The sequence below is a fragment of the Hippocampus zosterae genome, chromosome 3, assembly GCF_025434085.1.
Source record: "Hippocampus zosterae strain Florida chromosome 3, ASM2543408v3, whole genome shotgun sequence".
NCBI classification, from domain to species: Eukaryota; Metazoa; Chordata; class Actinopteri; order Syngnathiformes; family Syngnathidae; genus Hippocampus; species Hippocampus zosterae.
In genome coordinates, this window is record NC_067453.1 from 4,433,873 (window position 1) to 4,458,355 (window position 24,483).

At 43.6% G+C, this 24,483-nt stretch overlaps 1 protein-coding gene across 2 annotated transcripts in view; it reads right to left on the bottom strand.

Annotated features, from left to right (window-relative positions):
* Nucleotides 1–24,483, bottom strand: part of chst6 (carbohydrate sulfotransferase 6) — a 33,154-nt gene that overhangs the window by 3,981 nt on the left and 4,690 nt on the right. Inside the window, exon 2 of one of the 2 annotated variants that reach the window (XM_052060955.1) lies at nucleotides 240–350. In XM_052060955.1, coding sequence (XP_051916915.1) covers nucleotides 240–345 — 106 coding nt within the window. In that variant the 5' untranslated portion in view covers nucleotides 346–350. Of the gene's footprint in view, nucleotides 1–239; nucleotides 351–19,262; nucleotides 21,771–24,483 lie in introns of those variants that run through there. The other variant, XM_052060954.1, reaches the window with a different exon arrangement.

Below are 24,483 nucleotides of genomic sequence, written 5' to 3' on the forward strand. Positions count from 1 at the left end.
TACTTCACTTCGCCTGGTCGTCGCTCCTTACAACTTTAGCTCTGCTTGATACTTTGCACATTGTGTCACAGCTGTCATTGGGTGGTACCCCCGCACAACGGTGCACTTAGACTACATACTTTTTTGTCATGTCCTTGTTTATGATGAGACTAGTGTAGCCTGTACTACCGGAGACAAATTCCTCGTGTGTTCTACATACTTGGCCATTAAAAATGATTCTAATTCTGATTCTGAAGTACCTTCATGCCCGTGGATTGTAGGGGAGCAAGGGCGGCCATCCCAAACTGAGTGCACACTCTCGAGAGAGTAAGATGCTGAAAGGAAGCACTTGGAACTGCCTGTCATGGCCTCTGTAGGAAAACCAGAGAAAAGGCCTGTGATGATTTGCCATCAGGACATGAAAATAGGCATCCTTCACATCGATGGAAGTGAACCACTCCCCTCGGGCGACTGTCTATAATACATTTGCCAAAGTTCGCATGTGCCTCAGGTCTGCGGACCAGATATTATTAGAGGTACGAAGGATGAAGCGGAGGCTCAGAAGGGGTCTGTTATGTTTTTGTTTTGATTGCATTTGGTTTTGTACATTCATGTGCCCTTTTTGTTGGCACCTGCTCTCGTCATGCATGTCCCTTGTGTCTAACTAATCAGCTCCCTAAGTCCTTTGTGTCTTCTCCAGGTGTTTCTCATTGTATAGTCACTTTGCTTGTATTTAGTTCCCTGGGTTCTGTCTGTCTTTGTTTGATTATTGTGAGTGCCTATGTGCTCCTGTCATGTTTTGTTTCTGTGATAGGTTTTTTTACTTTGCGTTCTTGTGTTTTTCAGGACCTTGTTTTGAATACTTAAGTTAGTTTTTTTTTCAGTGTATTCCTGTTTGTATTTTTGTTGAATACATATTGGTCAGTCCACCCTGCTCCTCCCTGCCTCCCTGATTTTTGGGTCCTCCAACTACCATCATGCAAAAGGTGACAGGATCAAGCCTTTTCCGTTGTTGGTCCCTCGCTTTGGAATTACCTCCTGCTGAGAATTAGGCAAACCTCACTGCTCATCTTTAAAAGTAATCTCAAAACTCATTTGTATCTTTTTTGACTCCGAATGAGACTTGATTTTTAATTTTACTGATTCGGTGCTTTCTAATGTCTTTGTTATTAATTTCTTGTTTTATTGTTTGTTGTTGTACATCTGATTTTTGCTCCATGTACACCACTTTGTACACAGCAGTGTTTTTCAAAGTGCTCTATAAATACAGCTGAGTTAAGTTGCGTGTACTTTGATACAAGGAACCAAGGTGAGTAGAAGCATTTAAATGTGCCAAAGGATTCACAGCATTGATCGCATCATTGACCAGGAGGGAAGAGAGCTCCTTGTCTAGAGCCAAGGCCTTCGCCGGGTCATTGATGATGGTCTCCTTGACCCAGCATCGGAACTGAATCCTCTACCCTTGGGTCAGGGTCGAGATTATCCAGGGGTCCAGAGCAAGAGCAGCCCAGTAACTGAGGTGCTGACGGGAAAAGTGACTAACAGGCCTTAATCCCTGGTCCTCCGGAACCTAGGAGCCCTGGAGGAATGGGGGGCATGACCCACAGGGCGGGACTCCCGGAGAGACATAAGGGCAGAGGAGCGAAAGTCAGCCACGGGTCTTTGTGGGGGACACTGGGTACGGTAAATTCCCATAGGCCAAATATGCTGCAGAGGCCCCAGCAGGGAGCAGCAAAATGGCACATTAAAGCATTAGGGGTGGTGAAGAACCTAGTAAAGATGAAAAACTGTAGTCAGGTCTTGCAAGCCCGAACCGACCTTTCCAGCCCCCTCCGCCGCAGCAGAACCCAAATGTTTCCTAGGAACCACAAGGGCACTACGGAGAGCACTCCGATATGGCTCAGGAAAAGGTGACAGCAGTAACCAAGCCTGGTGCGCGTGTCTGCACCAGGAAGGATTACCCACGACCATGTTCCTTTGACAACAGGACAAAGGCTTGCAGAGCCACGTCACTAAAGGACATGGTGGCCTTCATGCCGTAGCCTCTACAGAGCAGATGAGAGAGAAAACATAAGGTGAGTCAATATGACCAGCACATGTATCTGCGTTGTAGGACCTTGTAAGGCATAGGTGTCAAACTCAGGTCCTGGAGGGCTGCTGTCCTGCATGTTTTCCAAGTCTCCCTGTTGCAACACACGTGATTCAAATGATCAGCTGTTAGAGGAATCTATGAGCAAAATTGTATCATGTTTAAAGGTTCATTTATTTGGGCACATCGATGCGTTTGGGTGCATATCCAGCACCCCCAAATGCCTGCACACAAAGGCACCGGCCATCTGGCGTCAATACAGGTGGGCGATTATGGGGGAGAGGGCGAAACTCGGTCAAGAAAGGGGAATGAATAATTCGGGAACAGTGGTTGAGCAACAAAAGACGAGTTGAGAACACACCTCGCGCCCAGGCGACATTGGCCATCTGCAAAGTCCGCAACATTTTAATTCAATGTAGACCAGACATAAAAGGTGCCAATGTACTGATGGTTCAAGTTCGAAAAACTGGTAACCAATCACTACCGAGGGCCGGACCGGGGGTGCGGCATGCAAATATCGGGGGCAGTGTTTTTCTTGTATTTTGCATATGTTACAATTAAATGTCGAACTCGCGGAGACGGGGGTTTGAGTGTGATCGCGGAGCAACTAACCGTCGTTCGCTCTCAGAGGTTCACTTCCGCCGATATTGAAGATAATTTTCCTGTATGCCGAATCGTTTCTTTAACTTTGTCCGAGAAAAACTCTGACAGAAACTTGGCGTTGTCGGCAGGACGGATTTGAGCTTTTTTGTTGGACTCTCTGATTTCCTCTGGTGAACGATCCGTGGCTGATCGCACGTTTTGCGCCTCCAAAGCCAACCAGACCTCGTGGAGACTTTTCCAGGAGGAGCCAGCCCCGCACCGGACACCGTGAGGAGCGAGCAAGCGCCATCATCCAACGAACCTGGGTTCAACTCGGCATCGAGACAATTGTCTGAAAATTAAGGTCAGTCGGTGTGGTGAGGAAGCCATTGCGTAGTCGGTTATCTCCACTGAATGACGGAATTAGACGAGTTAATGCCGAAAAGGAGTAGGCTAGCTCGAGTACCGTTTTGTGGTTAGCGGTACGGGGGAAGTACGATTCCCGTGGACACAGAGCTCAAGCGCGTCTGTGAGAGCATCAGCTCATTTAGATATCGTTTCTCGCTAAGCGTAAACGGTAAGGAAGCTTTGTCTTCCTGCGGAGGTTGACCACCTCGGCGTGTGTTTGCATCTAAGGTTGTATGCGTATATTGCGCGTATCGGTTTTGTGTTAGTGCCTGAGTGTGATTGGTGATCACGCTATTGTGGTAACGCAACCCATATAAACTCCGGCACGGATACGTACCGTTTTCAGATAATGACCCAGATCCAGATCGCAATTTTTTCCTTGTGTAAAGTACCTGTAAACACTTCCAGCTGTTGCTAGGCAACATGGCGATACGGAAGTCCTCGGGTTGTTGGCGATTGAGCCGAACACAGCAGACAACAGCACGTCACGATGTAGAAGCGATCATTCAAAAAACACGCCATTAGCTGAAATTGGCTACAGAGGGTCAACGCGATTCGTGAAAAAGTGGAAAAAGAAATACGTATTCTCGGGAGACGTTAATGATTGCGATTAATTGGAAACGGTGTTGGGCAAATTATCGCTGAAAGACAAAGAAAAGCGGAAAAATAATGAACACGGAAAACAATGGTATAAGTGTAAAATACTTATTGAAAGGGCCATACGAATAGGGGCGAAAAAGGCGAAAGACAGACGTAAGAGGCTGGATGAAGATTTATAATAATAATAATAATACATCAGGGCGGCCCGGTAGTCCAGTGGTTAGCACGTCGGCTTCACAGTGCAGAGGTACCGGGTTCGATTACAGCTCCGGCCTCCCTGTGTGGAGTTTGCATGTTCTCCCCGGGCCTGCGTGGGTTTTCTCCGGGTGCTCCGGTTTCCTCCCACATTCCAAAAACATGCGTGGCAGGCTGATTAAACACTCTAAATTGCCCCTAGGTGTGAGTGTGAGCGTGGATGGTTGTTCGACTCTGTGTGCCCTGCGATTGGCTGGCAACCGATTCAGGGTGTCCCCCGCCTACTGCCCGGAGACAGCTGGGATAGGCTCCAGCACCCCCCGCGACCCTAGTGAGGATCAAGCGGCTCGGAAGATGAATGAATGAATGAATAATACATCACATTTGTAAGTGCCTTTCATAACACTCAAGGACACTGTACAACCAAGAGCAATAGTAAAACACAGATAAAATAATAAATAAAGAAAGATTTAAGGCGGGTAAGCAAGTCTGAATAGGTGGGTTTTGAGCTGGGTTTTGAATATGGAAAGAGAGTCAATATTACGAATGTTGGGAGGAAGTGAGTTCCAGAGTTTGGGGGCAGAGCGACTGAAGGCTCTGCACCACATTGTACTGAGACGGGCAGAGGGTAGAAAAAGGTGGAGGGAGGATGAGGACCTGAGTGAGCGAGAGGGAATGGAGATTTGAATAAGATCTGACAGATAGGGGGGCGCAAGGTTATGGATGGCTTTGAATGTATAGAGAAGTAATTTGAAGTTGATTTTAAGTTTGACAGGAAGCCAGTGGAGCTGTCGGAGGATGGGGGTGATATGATGGAAGGAGGGGGTTCCATCATAATTCTGAATTCTGAACAAGTTGAAGTTTATGGAGGAATTTTTCATGGACACCGAAGAAGAGTGAGTTGCAGTAGTCAATACGGGAAGTGACGAGACTGTGAACAAGGATAGCAGTGGTGTGAGGAGTGAGTGAGAGACGGAGGCGGTTTATATTGCGAAGGTGGAAATGAGCGGACCGAGTAATGTTATTGATGTGGGAGTGAAAGGATAGTGAACTGTCAAGGATGACACCCAGACTCTTCACCTGGGGGGAAGGAGATATAGTGGCATTATCAATTATGAGGGAGAAACTGTCGGCTTTGTTTAGAGTAGATTTGGTACCGACGAGTAGGAGTTCAGTTTTATTGCTTTAATTGCAGCGGCTGCTGCAACGCTACCCTCAGCCGCTCCAGCGTCCGCCGTTTCGGGAAAGCTGTACCCTGCCCTCTCCCCACAGTCGCAAACTACGAGAAGAAAAAAACCTCTTCCGTCCTGGGGAACTAATCAAGCCCCCATAACAACCCCGATCAAACTACCGCATCTACTGCGGTCTAGAGAACCCGGTCAAACCGCAGGGTGGTCCAAACCCTGGACATCAACACCAAACGCGCTCCAAGGGCACGTTTCTTTAACTTTGTCTGAGAAAATCTCTGACGTCAGCTCATCAAGCTCTGCGGAAAACATGCAGGACAGTGGCCCTCCAAGACCTGAGTTTTGACACCTATGTTGTAAGGTGATCACACAGCACTGAGGGCGAGGTCACCACATAGAGTGCCTGAGAGTCTCCTTGGACGTGGCCACAATATTAAACATCCAATCCAAGCCGGCAGCAGCAGGTTCATGTATAACTGCCAAAGCCTGACCAGCCGCCGTGAGCTAGGGGAAAGATGCAATCCACCTCAGAAGCAAACTGGCACTATGCAGAGAACCTACTCTTGGACGGATGAGGTAGTAGCAGCAAGATCACTCTTGCACTTTGTGTTGAAGAGGGCTGCAGGGGCTCACCACCACAACAGCCGACGACCGCCCTTGCCCCGCAACTTCCATCACCTGACACCCGGAATGACAGAGCAGCAACTGTCAACATGAGCAGAGCTGTGGCACCTCTGACAGTGGTCAAGCTGATCGTCCGCGGCCTAAATGAGGGAACCACGGTCAATGCAAAGGTGGGGGAACCTTTCATCGCAAAAACAGCCTGCATGGCAAGCACATGAAAAGCCAAAAGTAGGAGGTGCGGTCGGGCCAACTAGTGGCACATGGCCAACAGTACCCACATGACTGTTGTGTGAGTACAATTTGTTTGTTTGCAATAGACATGTTTTTTATGTTAATTACAGTGATCATAATAATTGTTTGCTCGTGTCATAACAGGAGACATGGCTTTACCTATATGCAAAAAGCCATGTTCTATCCAGAGCCAATTTGATGCTGTGTCATAAAGTAAGTAGGACGATAAATAAGGCATGGTTTTAAACACGTTAATAACGTTTATTGTCCTTTCAGCAAGAGTGGTGTTCCAAGAAGTGTACAGTAGTTTGTGATTTTTTTTAACATGCCCTACCATGTCAGTGTTGAATGTCGAATTACTGGCACCTTGAAAGACCACATTCAATGACAAATTTTACCCAACAAGTTTACGTGACACTGTCATAATTCTTCGAGAAAGGTGAGTTGGTTGTTTCAAAATGCCAAATATTTTATAAGACACTAGCTGGTTCGCCGCCCTCCGGGCGGCTCATCAGCTAGTTCCTGCGGAAGGCTGATAAGGTGGTGGTTCGCCGCCCTCCGGGCGGCTCATCAGCTAGTTCCTGCGAAAGGCTGGTAAGGTGGGCCTTCGGCCCACAAAAGTGTTGTTGCTTGGTTCAACTTTTTCTTCATCTTCATTGCTTATCGCGAAAATAAAGAGATGTTTAGCTCTACTAAATAACTAACAAATTCATTGCAATGCTTGTGGGTAGACAACATTTTTTCGCTAAGATGCCCGCGCGATCGTAGTGAGCCACTGCCTGAGCGGCGCAGTGGCGGCGCGCAGTGGCGGCGCGCAGTGGCGGCGCGCAGCGGCACGGTGAAGTAGGTACGTTTTGAAAAGGGACAGACGGAAGGACAGACCGCGTGCGGGACGACGCGCAATATATATATAGAAGAAGATAACCTTTATTTGGGTCTTCTTATTATTTTTGTCATTTTTTGTTAACTTTTCTTTTGATGGCGGCTCCTCTAGTTTTATGTTGAGAGGGAAGAAATTTCATCTGTGCTGTATGTTACACATACGTACAGCACATTTGACAATAAAGTTGTATTCAATTCAATTCACTTCAATTTTGTGTCTTTTTTCATTTTCCTCATTTTTCATAAGTGGCGTCATTTGAAAGATGTGGAGCTGTGGAATATGAAATGGGTGACAAAACCAACGCCATTTTGGGTTTAGAGCAATTTAGTCCCATTTCTGCTGTTAATGAGAAAAGCAGTGTCTTTAGCCAAGTAAAACTATGGAAAACATTGTCATCTTTTGGTCAGGAAGTGCAATTGCAGATTTTTAGAAAGCAGAGCTGAGGTGCTTGCTGTGAAAGTGCAGAAATGGTGTGGCGGTCTGGGCTGTGGGTGTCTTGACGATGAAGAGACATGGTATACTTATGGCATATTCATTACTCAAGCTATTTTGGGGAATTTCACATACCTTATACAAATATGTTTGAAAATTATGTACCGAAACATTGTTTTTATGGTTGTATTATGTCTGCAGTGCATGGTTTATATTCAGCATTTTTTGCCCAAAATACCACTTGCGCATCATCCATTTGCCAAAGTTTTTTTAAAATCCTTTGGCCTACATTATACCAATATATATTTAAAAAACATGTAAATCAACATTGTTTATTAATGATTTTATTGTCTTTATAATAATAATAATACATTTTATTTATAAGCGCCTTTCAAGACACCCAAGGACACTTTACAATAACAAAAAACACAAAACAATACAGGTTGAGCAGCGGCAGCCAAAACGCGCCAAGTGCATTGTTTGGCATTGTTTCCCATCATGACATTGGACATTGACGTATGTATGCACATACCCCTTCAATAGCCAGTATCTTGAGCATTATGGGAAAAATACTACATTTGTAGCATTTAGCCAAAAAGTATTAAATGTATTTGCCAGTACAGGGGTGGCCAACCTGCAGCTCGCAAGCCACATACGGCTCTTTGGCTGGTTGTCAGAGTTTTTCTTGGACAAAGTTAAAGAAATGACTCGGCACACAGGGAAAATTGTCTTCAATATCGGCGGGAGGGATCTCTGAGAGCGAACAACGGTAGTTGCCCCGATGATCACACACTCTCCCATTCTCCTCCAGTTCGAACTTTTATTGTAACATACAAGAAAAACACTGCCCCCGATATTCGCATACCGCGCCCCCTGGACCGGCACCTCGATAGTGATCTGATCTACCCGAATACACAAGTTACAGACTTTGCTGATGACAAATGTCCACCTGGGCGCGACAGCTGTTCCCAAACCGTCTTTTGGTATTCAACAACTCTTTGTTCCCAATTCGTTTATTCCCACTTTGTGATTGAGTCAAGCCTTTTTCCATCTCTTCGCCCCCCTTGCTTTGACGTGATTACAGGAAAAGGCCCTCCGCCCAAACGGCCGACACCTCTGCGCTGAGTATTGTCCAGACATGCCCAAATGAACCGAAACTTTAAACATGATACAATTTTGTTCATAGATTTCTCTATCACTGGTTCAATGCGGCTCCCGGGCTTTCACATGAGAATCGTCAAAAACGACTCGGGGGTGGCGCTGCCATTCAAACAACTGCGCTGAGTACAGCAGAATTTATTATGTCAGCCTATCATCAATCCTGTTACTTGATTGACATACAGGGCAACCAGTCAGATGACAACTGAAACACCGCTTATGCGCAAACAATGGCACTAAACCCTGAGCTAATCAGCGAATTACCTCAGATTTAGTCGGGGTGTCCAATACGTCGATCGCGATCGACCGGGAGCCAGCGCACTGGCTCATCGTAGCGTGCGTGCGTGCTTATGGGCACGTGTGCATGGATGTGCGCCCGCGTGCGTGCGTGTGTATATGCTTGCTCATGCGTGATTGGGTCGGCCTGAAAATGCGAGCATCAGTTAGCACGGCAGACCCACGTAAACATTCGCGGTTTAGTCGCTAAGAATTAGCCGGCAGCCAACAGATGAAAGCAGCAATCAATCGTCTGATGACAGTCACGTTTGCAAATCGCAAAGATGCAAACGCCGAATGTCAACTCATAACTTAAAAATGATTCTGTTTACATTATAAGGTGTAGTTATAATTTCTGATTGGTTAATTTTCTTACTCTTCATTTGTTGTACTGTTGAATAAAACTGAAATTAATGAAAATAGTGTTCATTGATAAAATGCATGTGTATGCGCGCACTAGTGCACGTACACAAAAACACTTCAAGTTCAGGTATCATTTTTGCATTCTCTGGGAAACTTTATGCATATCACGTGAATAACATAAGTTAATGTTCATTCTCAACAGTTATCATATTGATTTTTAATTCAAATATTTGAGAGTACATTTAGTCTTTCACACCACCTACATCAAATATACTCACAAAGATCTTGAGGCCAATTTAAGACAGTGTTTTTTATGGTGGCATGCAAAACATAACCATCTCGGTCAATTGTGCTTTTGCACAATATATAGATAGCACTTTTAGAACAGCTGTAGCTGTCACAAAGTGTTTACAGAAGAGTTAACATAAAACAACAAAGTACGGTAATATAACGCAACACATGATGCTCACTAATCACACAAGTGTGGGTTTTATTTATCTTGTCAAGAGTTTTTAGATATTTACAATGCTAAACCCACTCCGTTCTATGAAATAAAAAGTACTGACTTTGGTCAAAAGGTGGAAGTACAAGACCACAGATTACCTGATGCTGCCGTGTGCATGCCATCAAAATCCATCATTTTGTCAGGAAGTACAGTATAATTGGCTTTAAAATCAAAAGGCAGAACCACCATTCTTCTGTCACTAGTAGGGAAAAATAAATAGTCAGAGCTGAGAGAGGGGAGTGATCTGTCTCCTAATCTTATTTTGTGTGGACAATTATGAGTTATTTTAGTTTATTAAACTTGTTATACAATAGTTGTATAATACAGTATACCCAGGCGATCGTCAGTTTTGCTCAGGAGAGAGTCAGATAGAGAGAGACAGAGTGAGAGATGAGCCTGCAAGCAAAAGAAATATGTCTCTTTACACCAACTTTGTTCGACCATCATTCCAGCCGGTGACTTTACGGTGGCAATTTTCCTATGTGCAAAATTGTCAAAGACTGGGAACTTAACAGCTTTAATCATTTATGTTAGAACCATGCCACGGCAAGCAAGATGTTTTTAGTTACCGTATTTTCACGACTATAAGGGGCCATTAAAAATCTTAAATTTTCTCCAAAATGGACAGGACGCCTTATAATGTGGAACGTCTAGTGCAGTGGTGCCCAAACTTTTTGGATCGAAGATCTACTTTTTGATCAACTAACCTCACGGGATCTACCCTTACCGGCGCGCGGGCGCACACACACACACAAATTAAAGATTTACCTGCTTTATTTTATTTTTTAAATATTTTTTTGTGAAAATGAGACTGATTAGTGTGCAGTGTATATTAACACAAAAAATATATTACTAACATGTACAAAGACACACAAATGGTTGTTTGTTTTTTTTTCTTTTCGACACTCCTCGGATCTACTTGGGACCTGTCTTAGATCTACCGGTAGATCAGGATCTACCTAATAGGCACCCCTGGTCTAGTGTATGCGGCGAGTTCCAAAGCCTGACTCAGAGCACTGCTGGCCTACACGCTGTTTATACAGAGAAAAGGCGGACGTGAGTGATGACAGGCTTGCGGAAGTCCGCCAATGAGTGAAGGGTGGGTGTGTAAGAGGACGCTAAAGGCACGCCCCTAGCAGGTACCAGTCGCGTGAGTACATTGTAAAATGGCTAAATAAAGTACAACCAAACGCAGTTTTGCTTCTGTTGCCTTTTTAAAAACTTGTTTTTAGCGGGGGTCCGTATGTCTTAGCTGCTACCGTATGCTTTCAGCTAACATACCTGGTATGTTTTAGCGTGCATGCATGCTACCGTATGCTTCAAGCTAACGTGTTTTTAGCGTGTGTGCATGCATGCCGTATGTTTAAGCTGGCGTATGTTTTACCATGCCTGGCTGCGCCCAATAATACAGTGCGTTTTGCATATGTGTCAAATACAGAAATAGCACCCGTTACTGAGACTGCGCCCAACAATACGGTGCGCTGAATGGTCGTGAAAATACGGTACCTGGAGCTCAGAGACTGAGAGGGCGCAATTCGATGATGTATACATTTTCAGCAGCAACAGCCTTATAAATCAGTTCGACCATGGTATCATTTTGCTATTTAAGGTCACCCCCCTATGTCATGTAGCAAGATGGTGGTGGACCCCAAAAAGCAGGCAGGAGGGAGGAGCAGGATGTATTTGAAGAAGTATATTGATAAAACACAGAAAACTAAATCCTAGTGATGGGTCCATGAGGCCTCATGAGGCGTGTCGACACACTGACACACTGTGTTGATACTGTGCTGATACTGTGTCACTGACCACTGCCACCTGCTGGACCTTCAAGATCCCTGCATCCAACCCACTCAACAGACTGAACTGACTGATAATTTTTTTGTATATTGAACATATAATATACAATTCGGTAATAAATTGGCAAAAAGTGAATGTAAGATATAAAAAAAGGAAAAGAAAATAGTCATCATCACAAATATGTGTTCAAAGGAGTAGAAAGAAGTAAAAAAAACCCTAGAGTCCTACCCCTTCTTATATATGAATTGATCATTTTTCAAAATAGAAAAGAAAGTCTACATATCAACAAATGCTTTTACCCTTATGTATGCTGTACTTATACATTTTTACAACTTTAGGTTTGTATATACAGTACATACTCATTGGAGCACAAGTATATGTCGATTTTCTCATATTCATAATGGATGCTACATTTCATTAATATATTAAATAATCTCATCAATGTATTGCTATATTTCATGGGTGTATCGAATTTATTAGCTTAATTCTGATTTGTGTAGTTGTCTTGTACTACTCTCAAATTCATTTTTAATCTCAGCAAGAGAGTTACTCATTTTACTGGTCCGTTTCAGAATCATTCCACAGATTTACACCTATTACAGATACACTCCTTTGCGTGATGTTTGTTCGTGTTTTGGATTCTTCTGTATAGGTTAGTACCCCTTAAATTATGACAACTTTCTCGAATTTTAAAAAGCTTCTGGATGTTTTGGCAAAGGAGGTTATTGTGTGCTTTGTACATTGATTGGGCGATTTTGAAGTCAACCAGGTCATGAGATTTCATGGTTTAATTTGATAAACAGTGGATTTGTGGGTTCCGTCTATTTGGAGCCAGTGATTGTTTTAAAACTACAATACAAAGCAATCAGAACAGTGTTTTACTGGCATTTCCCCATATTTCCACACAATAGGTCAAATATGGAAGTAATAAAAGTGTGTACAAGGATTTCTTATTCAGCACATCCTTAGTTTTGGGAGGATCCCTATGGTTTGGGATATTTTTCTTTTATCTATTATGTAGCTGCCAGCACGGTTTTGCATCTACAACTGTTCCAAGACATTTTCATAAGGTCATTCATCGATTTGATGAAGTGTATACAATATCATTCACATCCATGCATTCATTCATTTTGCAACATTCAATGTGTTCAAATAATGTGAAGATCATTTGAATGAGGATGCTTGTGGGCTTTGATTTCACATGTTTATTGAGAAAAATAAGATGCTCCAATGTTTTAAACTTCAGCCTGTTGAGTCTTTTACAAGCAATTTCTCCTGCTGTGAAGAACACACGCTCACAAGGGATGGATGTGGCTGGCGTACAAAGGAACTCCTTTGCGAGGTGGGAGAGGTTTGGGAAAGAAGTGTGTTGGTCCTTCCAGTACAGCTGCTTCCTGGAACCTTGATTGTCAAACATGGAGTGGAGAGTCAACCAATAATTACTGATTGTCAATTAATCATCAACATAGCAACCGTGAAAAGATGAGTGAACGTTTGTATACCTGGCGTAATACCGGGTGTATCGCGAACTTCATTCTCATGCTTGGCCCGATAATGCCTCAGCATGGTGGAGGTGCTTCTGTTGGCGAATTGACTTGGCAAATTCGACATTTCACCTGTAATGAAATGTGAATAAGAAGTAACTAAGAGTTACCTTGAAGTGTATTCGGATTAGAATGGTACAACACGTCAATAATCTGAGAGGCACTCGGCGAGTGCCTCTCGCCGAGAGGCTCTCGGCGACAGAAGGCGATTTGAATAAATAAATAAATAATACCTTATTCTCCAGGACATCAAAATGGTCCCACACGGCGGATTATTTGCGTCTCTGCTCCATAATCGGCAAGGAAGGCAAGGCACGAACACGAAGTCTGCACTGACACGAGCTTCGACAAGCGAGCGTGAGTGAGGTCTGGCTTGTTTCGGCAGGTGTTCCTTATAAACACTGTGTGGCGGGCTTTTGCTGCGTCAACGCCCTCTGCACTGAGTCGACGCCCCCTGGCCTAAGTGGCGCAGCCTGTACTGTGCCAAGCAGCCGATGCAGGTGCAGTTCACGTGTCAATTAGCAGCCTGGACTGTGTCAACGCAGCCGATGTGTCAATTAGCAGCCTGGACTGTGTCAACGCAGCCGGTGTGTCAATTAGAAGCCTGGACTGTGTCAACGCAGTTCACGTGTCAATCACGTGACGTAATGAGCCAGCACATGCATCGACACGTGGTTTGCTCTGTGAGCCCGGCGCATGTGTCAATGCATCGGTGTCGCTGGACCCATCACTACTAAATCCTAAACATAGTAATGAAAACAAAACGAATCCAAAGTAACAAACAAAAACATGACCAAAACAGGACTGAAGGCAAGAGCAAACAATGACCCGTCCCTGAGTGTTCGGGCTGGGAGTCCCTTTAAAGCCCTAATTACCTATGACCAACAGGTGTGCAGCTGCCGGGGGAGCCCTACAGTGCAACCCATTGGTCCCTAAACCGAATCATGACAGACTATGTGAAAAAATGTTGGGAAAAAGAATTGAACATTGAAATTACAGAAGATCTGCGATTGGCTGGCAACCGATTTAGGGTGTCCCCAGCATACTGCCCGAAGAGACAGCTGGGATAGGCTCCAGCACCCCCCGCAACCCTATGAGGATCAAGCGGCTCGGAAGATGAATGAATGAATATTATCCCGCGACCCTAGTGAGGATCAAGCGGTTCGGAAGATGAATGAAGGATGAATGAATGAATGTATTTGTGATTGTGTCAAATGATGGTTAGATTTTGTAAATGTGTTCAGACAACTTGCTAAAGCTTTTGTGTTTCAACATTTGAGAAAGAAATTTAATTATGAAACCTCTGCTTCTTGTCTCTCTCTCCTACGGGGTCATGCATGGATGTATTTTTTGAGGGGGGGGCACTGTTGGAATGTAAGACGGTCGCACTTTTAAAGGACATGGACGGAGGATGAGTATTTTATAAATAAGGACGGAGGGATGATGACGAAAAGGTGTCCAGGTCGCGGACGGAGGATGGACCAGCAAAATAGCGTAAAGTGCAAAAATTCCCCCCGAATCGGTTGCCAGCCAATCGCAGGGCACACAGAAACGAACAACCATTCGCACTCATGCTCACACCCAGGGACAATTTAGAGTGTTCAATCAGCCTGCCACGCATGTTTTTGGAATGTGGGAGGAAACCGTAGCACCGATCACAAATACATTTCACATGAAACCACAATTCACACACAATACTCCGTTCTCATAAATCTAAATACATGTTTGCTTGCTAAAATAAGTTGCAAAAGAACTCTGCTCGTATTCTTAAATGAAAGCTCATGTGATGCAAAATGCCTGCCACAGTCAGCAATATTTGAACCCAATGAACATACCTGGCGTCATTCATTACACACAACTGAAAATTGAAGACACATGTTTCCCATGCTGTGACCACATGTATAAAACCAATTTCAGACTGCACTGTTTGCTGAAGATTCCAAACAACACAATAGATGACGGCAGAGTCGGGGGGAAGAGGAATTTGAGTCAGAGGAGGGAGAGGAGCTGGGCAACAAGGAAGTGGAGGAGGCCAACAAGGGAGAGAAGGTCAACCAGAGAGAAGAGAAAGCCCATGCAGTGGGGATCAGAGAAGGTGCAGGAGGAATAGGAATGTTTCTTTCTTGAGATTTGAAAGAATGCCACATAGAGGTGGGAGGGTTGCCATCTTTACAGCGGCACATGAAACATTCATTGTGGATATGGTTCGTGAGAACAACCTCATCAGACTCCAGGAGATCAGAGACAAAGTCATTGCCGATAATGTCAACTTTGAGAGCATTGATGATGTCAGCTTGGCCACTATGGACCGTGAGTGCAACTCTGCGCGACAGATAGAACGACGTTACGAGTATGTACTAGTAAGTATACATCCATGTTCACTGTACAGTGAGTGGACATACTGTGCGCTCAGTGGCCTACATGACTTCTGGACAATAATGTGCAAGTGATTGATTGTTGCTCTGAACACCACAGCCCCATTTTGTTTAGCGGGGATGACGGTGCTGCTGGACAGTCTGTGCTGGTGTGGTTGAATGGATGGCTTGTGGAGTTGAGGATGAGGAGAGAGTGTCAGCGCTGAGCATGGATGCGTATTTGGAATTGAGAGTTGCCGCTTGGAATTGAGGCGGATTTACATGGGTCAGGAGAAGTGAACCAATCTCTTTTTTCATCAATAGACGCTACAGCTTCTTTTTACAGTACATTCAAACTTAGCTTGCTGCAGATGTGTGCACATTTTGAGCATGACGTATCTGATCCACTGGTGAAAGGACACTTTGATTCTCTCCTCTTTCATCTAGAACTGCGTCAAACAAGAAAACGTATGTAGAAAAAGGAGTTAAGATTGCATGACTGTCCGTATTTTATGTTAGGTGTTGTGTTATATTATTTTGGTGTTTTATGTTAACTGTTATGTTTATGTTAAGAAACCTGCCTTGGGACTATGGCTGAAAATGATCATTTATCCTAATTCCGGCCCATTTACACTGTTGTGTTGATTAATGCGCAATGTCCCAATGAAATAAATAACAAATAAACAAATAAATAAAGAAACAAACAAACAAACCTAGTCGCCCCAGTGGTCCGCGCGTCGACCTCATAGTGCAGAGATTGTGCGTTTAAATGCAGCTGCGGCCTCCCTGTGTGGAGTTTGCATTTTCTCCCCGTGCCTGCGTGGGTCTCCTCCCACGTTCCAAAAACATGCATAGCAGGGTGATTGAACACTCAAAATTGTCCCTTGGTGTGACAGTGAGCGCGGATGGTTGTTTGCCTCTGTTTACCCTGCGATTGGCTGGCAACCAGTTCAGGGTGTCCCCTGACTACAGCTGGGATAGGCTCCAGCACCCCCCATGACCATTGTAATGATAAAGCAGATCGGAAAGTGGATGGTAGAAGTGGATAAACAAACCTGTCCATTTTCACAGAGGATATTACAGTTGGGCATGATGATCATGAGTACCTCTTCCTGGATGAGGCCAGCTTCAACTTGCAGAAACGAAGGCAAAGAGGCCATAACATCATTGACCAAATAGCCACCACTGAGTTTCCTGGCCAACTTGGGGGGCCTTGGGTTTGGAGGGGCTTGTCCACCGGCATGCTGTCCTTGGGTCTTACAACACAATGGCTCCTCACCTTCACAGAGGAGCTAAGAGACATCCTGCAGGACCAACAACAACACCATCCTTGGCCCGCAAATCACACGTATGTGATCATTTCAGACAATGGCCACGTGTGTGTGTGTGTGTGTGTGAAGGGGAAAAAAACACCTTCACTCCCTGAACATTTTCAAGAGGACTGTTGTGTGTATTTCCTAGACTTTTGTAGTCTACATCAGGGGTGCCCATTACGTCGATCTTGATCTACCGGTAAATCTAAGACAAGACCAAAGTTACTGTAGATCCGAGGAGTGTCGTGTTGGTTCAATATGGCTCTTTCAAAATTTTGGGTTGTCGACCACTGACCTAGCCCGTTATCAGATTCGTCTACTGCAGGGGTGCCCATTAGGTAGATCCTGATCTACCGGTAGATCTAAGACAGGTCCCAAGTAGATCCGAGGAGTGTCGAGGAGAAAAAAAAAAAAAAGAAAAAAAACCATTTGTGTGTCTTTGTACATGTTAATAATATAATTTTTTTGTGTTAATATACACTGCACACGAATCATCAGTCTCATTTTCACAAAAAAACATTTAACAAATAAAATAAAGCAGGTAAATCTTACATTTACGGTGGCGCGTGATTACGTCACCGGAAGTTGTTAGCGCTCAGCAGTTTGCAATTTCAGCTTCTGATCAGAGCTGTTGCGCTCTATCTTTTATCGTCATTATTCGCATTCAGAGTTTGCTTTGTGTACAATTCACAGAGGGCATGGGCAAAGAATAGGAATCTAGGAGGGCCCAGGGAAGCACTTTGAAACGTTACGTTTGAGCTATAATAGTTAACAGGCTGCAAAAGTGCATCGCATGCCTCAGTTTCAGGCTGTTTCTCATCATGGCGTGTGTGTGTGTGTGTGTGTGTGTGTGTATGTGTGTGTGTGTGTGTGTGTATGTGTGTGTGTGTGTGTCTGTGTGTGCGCGCGCGCGCGCGCACGCGTCGGTGAGGTTAGTTGATCGAAAAGTAAAAGTCTTCGGTCCAAAAGGTTTGGGCACCCCTGCTCTACATACAAAACTCACAAATCTAAATGCCTAATTCTCTACAGAGATCCAAGAAGATTCGTTTCTGTAAAGCTTCTAAAAATGCATACAGTATGCATTGGCAGTTATGAAACAAAGAACCTTCTCACAAAATGAGCATTTTGAATGGTTTTGCTATATTGCGTAATGATGTGTATATTGTTTACATTTTTGAAAGCTTTAAGCTGCTCTTTTGGTATGAAAGTTTGAGTTTTAAAGTGAGGATGTGGGGTTGTGTTTATGTAGCTTTAGAACATAGAGGAAAACATGTGCCATAATAAACATTATTTAAAGCTCATTAACTGGCTTGGTAGGCATGGATTCAAATCCTACTTCTGGTACCATATTACCTTATTGTATCAGGAAATAAAACAGGGCGGCCCGGTATTCCAGTGGTTAGCACGTCGGCTTCACAGTGCAGAGGTACCGGGTTCGATACCAGCTCCGGCCTCCCTGTGTGGAGTTTGCATGTTCTCCCCGGGCCTGCGTGGGTTTTCTCCGGGTGCTCCGGTTTCCTCCCACATTCCAAATACATGCATAGCAGGCTGATTGAACGCTCTAAATTGTCCCTAGGTGTGAGTGTGAGTGCGACTGGTTGTTCGTTTCTGTGTGCCCTGTGATTGGCTGGCAACCGATTCAGGGTGTACCCCGCCTACTGCCCGAAGACTGCTGGGATAGGCTCCAGCACCCCCCGCGACCCTAGTGAGGATCAAGCGGCTCGGATGATGAATGAATGAATGAATGAATGAATGAAATGAAACAGAGAGCATGACTTGCTTTGAAACATCACGTAGTTATCCATATTACAGATATTGACGCTGATGTCTCAGCCAATCAGATGGCTGTTTAGAGATGTCCTGAGAGGTGTTCGGGAGCAAGGTCAAAAACTGTAAAGTTTCAAAGCAAGCCTCTCTTGATCTTTATTTCCTTGATACAGTAACGTAACATGGCTAATTTCCTATTCATATCCACTTATCTTACGGTCACCCACTTCGGGGTTAACAGTTTGACGAATTGGTCCCTTGTAGGTGCGGTACCCCAATAGGGACACGTTCCCCCTAAGGAAGACCAGCTAGTAAAAGCTGGCACTGGCCAGGGCGCTCCTCTTTGCCAGGGCGCTGGGTACCTGGGGAATGTCTCGTGTTCATTAGATCTGGTCTGGTTGCTAGATGGCAAAAACTGAATTTTTATAGATTTTTTAAAATCAGTTGTAAAGGTCAAAATGTCAGATTTCAGAGGCCTTTTATTTTGAAATCTAACATCACATCTTACTGAAATAATTATGTCTAGTTACCTAGTGTGCCCAAGACCTGGTCTGGTTGCAGGATAACGAAAAATGAATTCCCGCCACACCTCTCGTAATCGACTCGGGCCCAGCCGCGAGATATGGGTTGGTCGCGATCAACTGTCTGGGCACCCCTGATATACACTATTACACACAATTGTATGGGGCTCACGTTGACAACCTCCACGTGGTGAGACTTGGTAATCTACAAATCTGTAGAGCGAATGTCAACAGAGACAGCAACCCCCTCCAGGGTGGTAAAAGGATAAACCCTTGGCCCCGGAGAGCTGTGAGAAGAACACAATTGTATATTCATGTGAGGTTTGTAAGCTGAACCGTGATTGGTTGTTACTGGAGGCCTGAGTAGTTGTGATGTTATTTTCAGTCGAAAGAAAGTGGCAAAATGTGTTTATATGGGTGTTAATTGTACATGAAAAACAATGAAGTTATCCAATTCATGATAGACAAAAAAATGTTTATTGCTGAAAATTGAAAAATTAGTAAACTCTCTCTTTAATGCTGGTGTCAAAATTGCCATCCATGCATCTCACAAGGCGGACCTTCTACATACAAAAACAGAAACAGAAGCAGTGCTTTCACTTGTTGGCAATAGCTAGCATGAGACAAAAAAATTATAGAAATCATCCAAAAAAATAAAATAAAATTATATGCATATGGTCCTGCGTGGTGAATGCATATTTGGAATGAGAACGTGACATCGGCATGCCAAAAATCTTGCAATTAATTTAAAAAGAAACAAAGAAAATTCTCAGGTTATAAGGGAAAAACACTTTTTCGATGAAGAAACTCCCCATCCTGAAAAAGAATGCTCAATAAATAATTATTTACATTTTTATTGCATTCTAATACAGTGTTTTCACTTAGTTCTATATTGCATGACATTTATTTTTAACCACACACCGGTTTAAAAAAAAAAAAGATATGTATAACTTAGTTTTGGGGCTGAAACGGATTAACTGCATTACCATTCATTTCAATGAGAAACATGACCTTAATTGATGAATGTTTCATAATAAGAACGGTCTCATGGAACCCATAAAGTTTGTAACTTGAGTTTCCACTGGAGGAAAGATTATATACGTCATTGCCTGTTTTTCACATGGTCCTAACTCCTCCCCTGTGGGTCATCGCTACTGATCAATTTCATCAATGTCTGCTGTTCAAGCGCTGACACGATAACGGCATAATTCTCCCATAGAAATCAACAAACAAAAATAATAACTCCAGTTTAGGGGTTCCATTGGAACACAAACTCGTTTTGGAATTAAATTTGAGTCGCGCCAACCAATATAGCCCCTCGGTTTCATATATTAATCAAAAATCAAATCACGAGTTTTTGTGCACCTCTGAACATTATGAAATTCCACCCATTTTACGTACCGCTTGTCCTCACTATCTTTTGCAAATATTTTTCAAAAAAATAAAGTACAATAATAAAATCCTATTATCAGTGTTTCTTATTATACTGCTGCAAATCAAAAAAATAATAATTTACAGTAATCCTCTCACCACTGACAACCTGAGGCCATGTCAGAGTTGTCACAAACTATTGCTTAGCCCTTACTTGTCAGCAGTGTTCCGTCACTTATATTAAGACAACTTATAAAGACTGCGTAATATAATAACTTCAGTTGAGAAGAGGCTCTTTTACAATGCACCGTTTTAACCTTTACCGGGGTGCTCTGGTTTTTGTGGTAACCAGGTGAACCGGTAGGGTTCACGTGGTGCCAGTAAATCAATATCAAGTCTTTTCTGTTCTTCATCGCTGTTCACGGTTGTGTATCCGAGCAGTGCCATGGCCCGCTCACACACTTGCTGGATGCGCTTTACCTTACTGTGTGGCAGCGTGGTGCGCCAAGCCTGAGAAACATCTGCAGCGTTTCTTGAAGTGATTTCAAAGGCCTCCTTCAAGGAACCTTTACCTTTTCCATGAGTCAGCTTATAAATCCATTTCTCTAACTGATGTGTCATGTCCAGATCGACAAAGTCATACATAGCACTTATTTCCGCGAGTGGATTGCGAGCCACATCCTCATAGCGGACCATTTTGTACCGGCCTTTTAGAAATGGTGGGGGCTTCCGTAGGGCCCTGTCGCGAATGCGCACATGACTACGACAGATCTCCTGCACAACTTGGTATTGTACTTCGGCTTCAGGCATGTTTCTCTGCTCCAACACAACAGCGTTATCACGCAAAAAAGCTTTGGCAGACTGTTCTCTTGACCGGACCACAGCCCGAGGATCCCGAACCAGATGAATGATGCGAAGGTCAAGGCTGGGATCCTCAAAGAGAGGGTATAGGGATTCCAGTTCAAATATTCGCACTGTTTTTAATACAACATGACTGTAGGAAGTACAGGCTTCCTGCACACCCTGTAGGCCCACCATATCACATGTTTGCAAACACTGAGTTTGATTGCTGAGATGGCCACGTGGTGTGAGAGAACAAGCCGGCGGTGAGCACAACGCTCGACTGTGACTCCACATGAACAAAGAGGAGACGTTGTGATGCTCTGGCAGGTAGGCATCCATCACAGTAAAATCACAATTAAACACACTTCGTATTAGATCCCTTACAGCCATTCGTAGCGTCTGTGCACCAGAGTTCTTAAGTTTGGTCCAAACATGCCAGGCAGGCTCCATGAGGTAGAAGACTGACGTGTGTTGACTGAACACTTGCCCAACAAAAGATGATCCTGATCGCCATGATGACAGCAGAACAACATGGATTTTCCCATTGGAAGGGGTGCAGTCAGGAGGGTTTAGCTTGATGTACCAGCCGCAGAAGAGGATCACTGTGGCTCCCAGCAGGATCAACAGAAAAACCATAGTGCTGAGGTTCACTCTGTAACGAGGCATGATTGGTTGTGGCTTGGTATCTTCAGTTTGATGTTTTCCTCAGTGGAGTTGCGCGCTTGCCCGTGCTGCAAAAGCAGCGGGGCTAGAGGAAATGACAGATTTGAAGAAAGGGACACACAGAAAAATGAATATGCAGTGTTTAACGACGAAATTCAGACAGTGTTTATACAGTCCCCGCTTATCAAACCACACCGTCCAATCATGTGATTGTCTAATGCAGAGGTCCCCAACCCCCGGGGTGTTGACCGGTACTGGTTAATGGGTCATTTGGTACCAGCCACCCAGAAAGAATACATAACTTACATTACTTCAGTTTAATTCATTTCGGAATCTGAAAGATGTTTTATTTTGAAAAATTACCGGATCCTCTGTTACATCCGTCTACAATATGTCACTCTTGCTACAGGTGATGGCGCGCTTTTCAGTCACGTGATAGGTTACCGTGACAATGAAACCCAGGAGCTAGCAAAGTTCACTGTTATATTACTCTTCACTTGTTGCACTGTTGAATAAAATTGTTTAAAATTAATGAAAAAAGTGTTCATTGATAAAATGCATGTGTATGCGCGCACTAGTGCCCTGCGATTGGCTGGCAACCGGTTCCAGATGTCCCCCGCCACTGCGCGAAGACAGCTGAGATAGGCTCCAGCACCTCCCCCCCATGACCCTTGTGAGGAGAAAGCAGATAAGAAAATGAATGAATGAATGAATGTTCGATATATCAACCAAATGGTTCCAAGCCACATCGACTTGACATCAGGGAGTTCATAGGGAAGTAATCACTATGTCCCAGAAGGATAAAGACAAAACTCGTATGATTGTATACATTGACAATATATGAGCAAATATTTAACCGAGGTGTTCAATGAACATTGCTTTGTTGAACTTAAGAACAAAGAAGGAAATCCTCCTATGATGATTTTTCACCGAAGGGCGTGTCAACATATTTACCCAAGGCCGTAGAGATGGGTGGAAGCAAGAGTGCAGATGGCAGGGAGGAAGAGGGTGGGGGTGGGGGTGGAACAAAACTTAAAATAAAGGTCACACCAAAAAAGTACAATATCACACGTTAGACCGTATAACTGAAAAAAAGTATGTTTGGTTGATTAATCAAAATTTCACTTTCAAATGACACTACTACATGGCACACGTACATATTTAAACATACACACATACCCGTATATTCATCCATCCATCCATTTTCTGATCCGCTTTATCCTCACAAGTTGAAGTTGAAGGATGGCTGAGCCTATCACAGCTGGTTTCGGGCAGTAGGCAGGGGACACCCTGAACCAGTTGCCAGCCAACACAGACAAACAACCATCCGCACTCACACTCACACCTCGGGACAATTTGGAGTGTTCAATCAGCCTGCCGTGCATGTTTTTGGAATGTGGGAGGAAACCGGAGCACCCGGAGAAAACTCACGCAGGCATTGGGGGAACATGCAAAGTCCACACAGGAAGGCTGAACACAGCAGGCAGTGCTGACTCCCTAATGAGACAGCCATCAACCAACTACACGTTAAAAAGAGATGACAGCCATTCAGAAAGCAGCAGAAAAGACGGAGGACTATATTAAACACGGTAGTACGTAAAAACACTCAACTAATAAAGTTGCAAAAACTAAAATGTTATAGTTTAGACAGGATAGTTTTAGAAATAATTGTTTGGGGTGAGGGGGGGATTTTTTTTTTCTTCGTTTTTTGTTTTTTTTAAAGAGGACACTGCAGCACAGGTCTACATGGACAACAGAGTGCATGAAGGCTCCTTCACAATCATCCATGAGTGTCTCAAGCAAAAATGGCCTCACAGCACAAGGGATGAGCCGATTATTCTCTTCTGCAGTTGCTTTGGCTGTGCTTATTTTGATGGTTTAAATATATAAATTAGTTTTATGAAAAAAAAATATAAATTCTTAAGTTATACCGTTACATAATTGTGTATTCAATTTTTTACACATAATTTTTAAAAACTAAAATAGGCCAACCTAATTACTGTCTGCTTTGCCCCCAGGTCTGTGCCAACACCAAATGGACAAGCATCCATACATACCTTGGTTTTCGACCATAATCCGTTCCAGAAGGCTGTTTGAAAACCGATTTGTTTGAAAACCAACCACGCTCTTTAAAAAAAAAAAATATATATATATATATATATATATATATTAGATCTGTCAAACGATTAAAATATTTAATCTAATTAAAAATGCAACTGTCATAATTAACTCAAATGGACTAAAAAATTAATCGTGATTACTCACACATTTTTTATCGTTTCTGAATTTCCTTTTACATTTTTTGTCCGATTTTTCCCCCATTTTAATGCTCTCAACATGGAATCATGAATCAGTTTTCTATAGGCCAAATGCAAATAGTTACTGAAATAACAATTTCGATTTTCAATTTTACATGAACATTTTTTACTTGGAGCAGTTATTCACGCATAATCTCTCACACAATATTACTGTCCATCAACAACAGTGAAAACAATATTTTGTCACAAAACAGCTGCTTTCACAGCTTTTTTATAAAATCAAAACAGAGCAATATAACATATAACAAGTGCACATCTAAGGTAAACTAGTACTCAGCCTATAGTGCATTTAAACCATGGTTGCATACTTCGTTTTTCTCAAGTTTGCTTTGAACACAGCAGTCTGTTTCTGTATGTTTGTTGAAGAATAACGAGACACCAGACAACAGTGCTCATTATGTGCCGCTGTATTCAAAACTGCCCGCCGCGCACGCATTTCCCCCGTGCTGCTGGAGCAAACCATTCGGAAAGGGGGTGGGG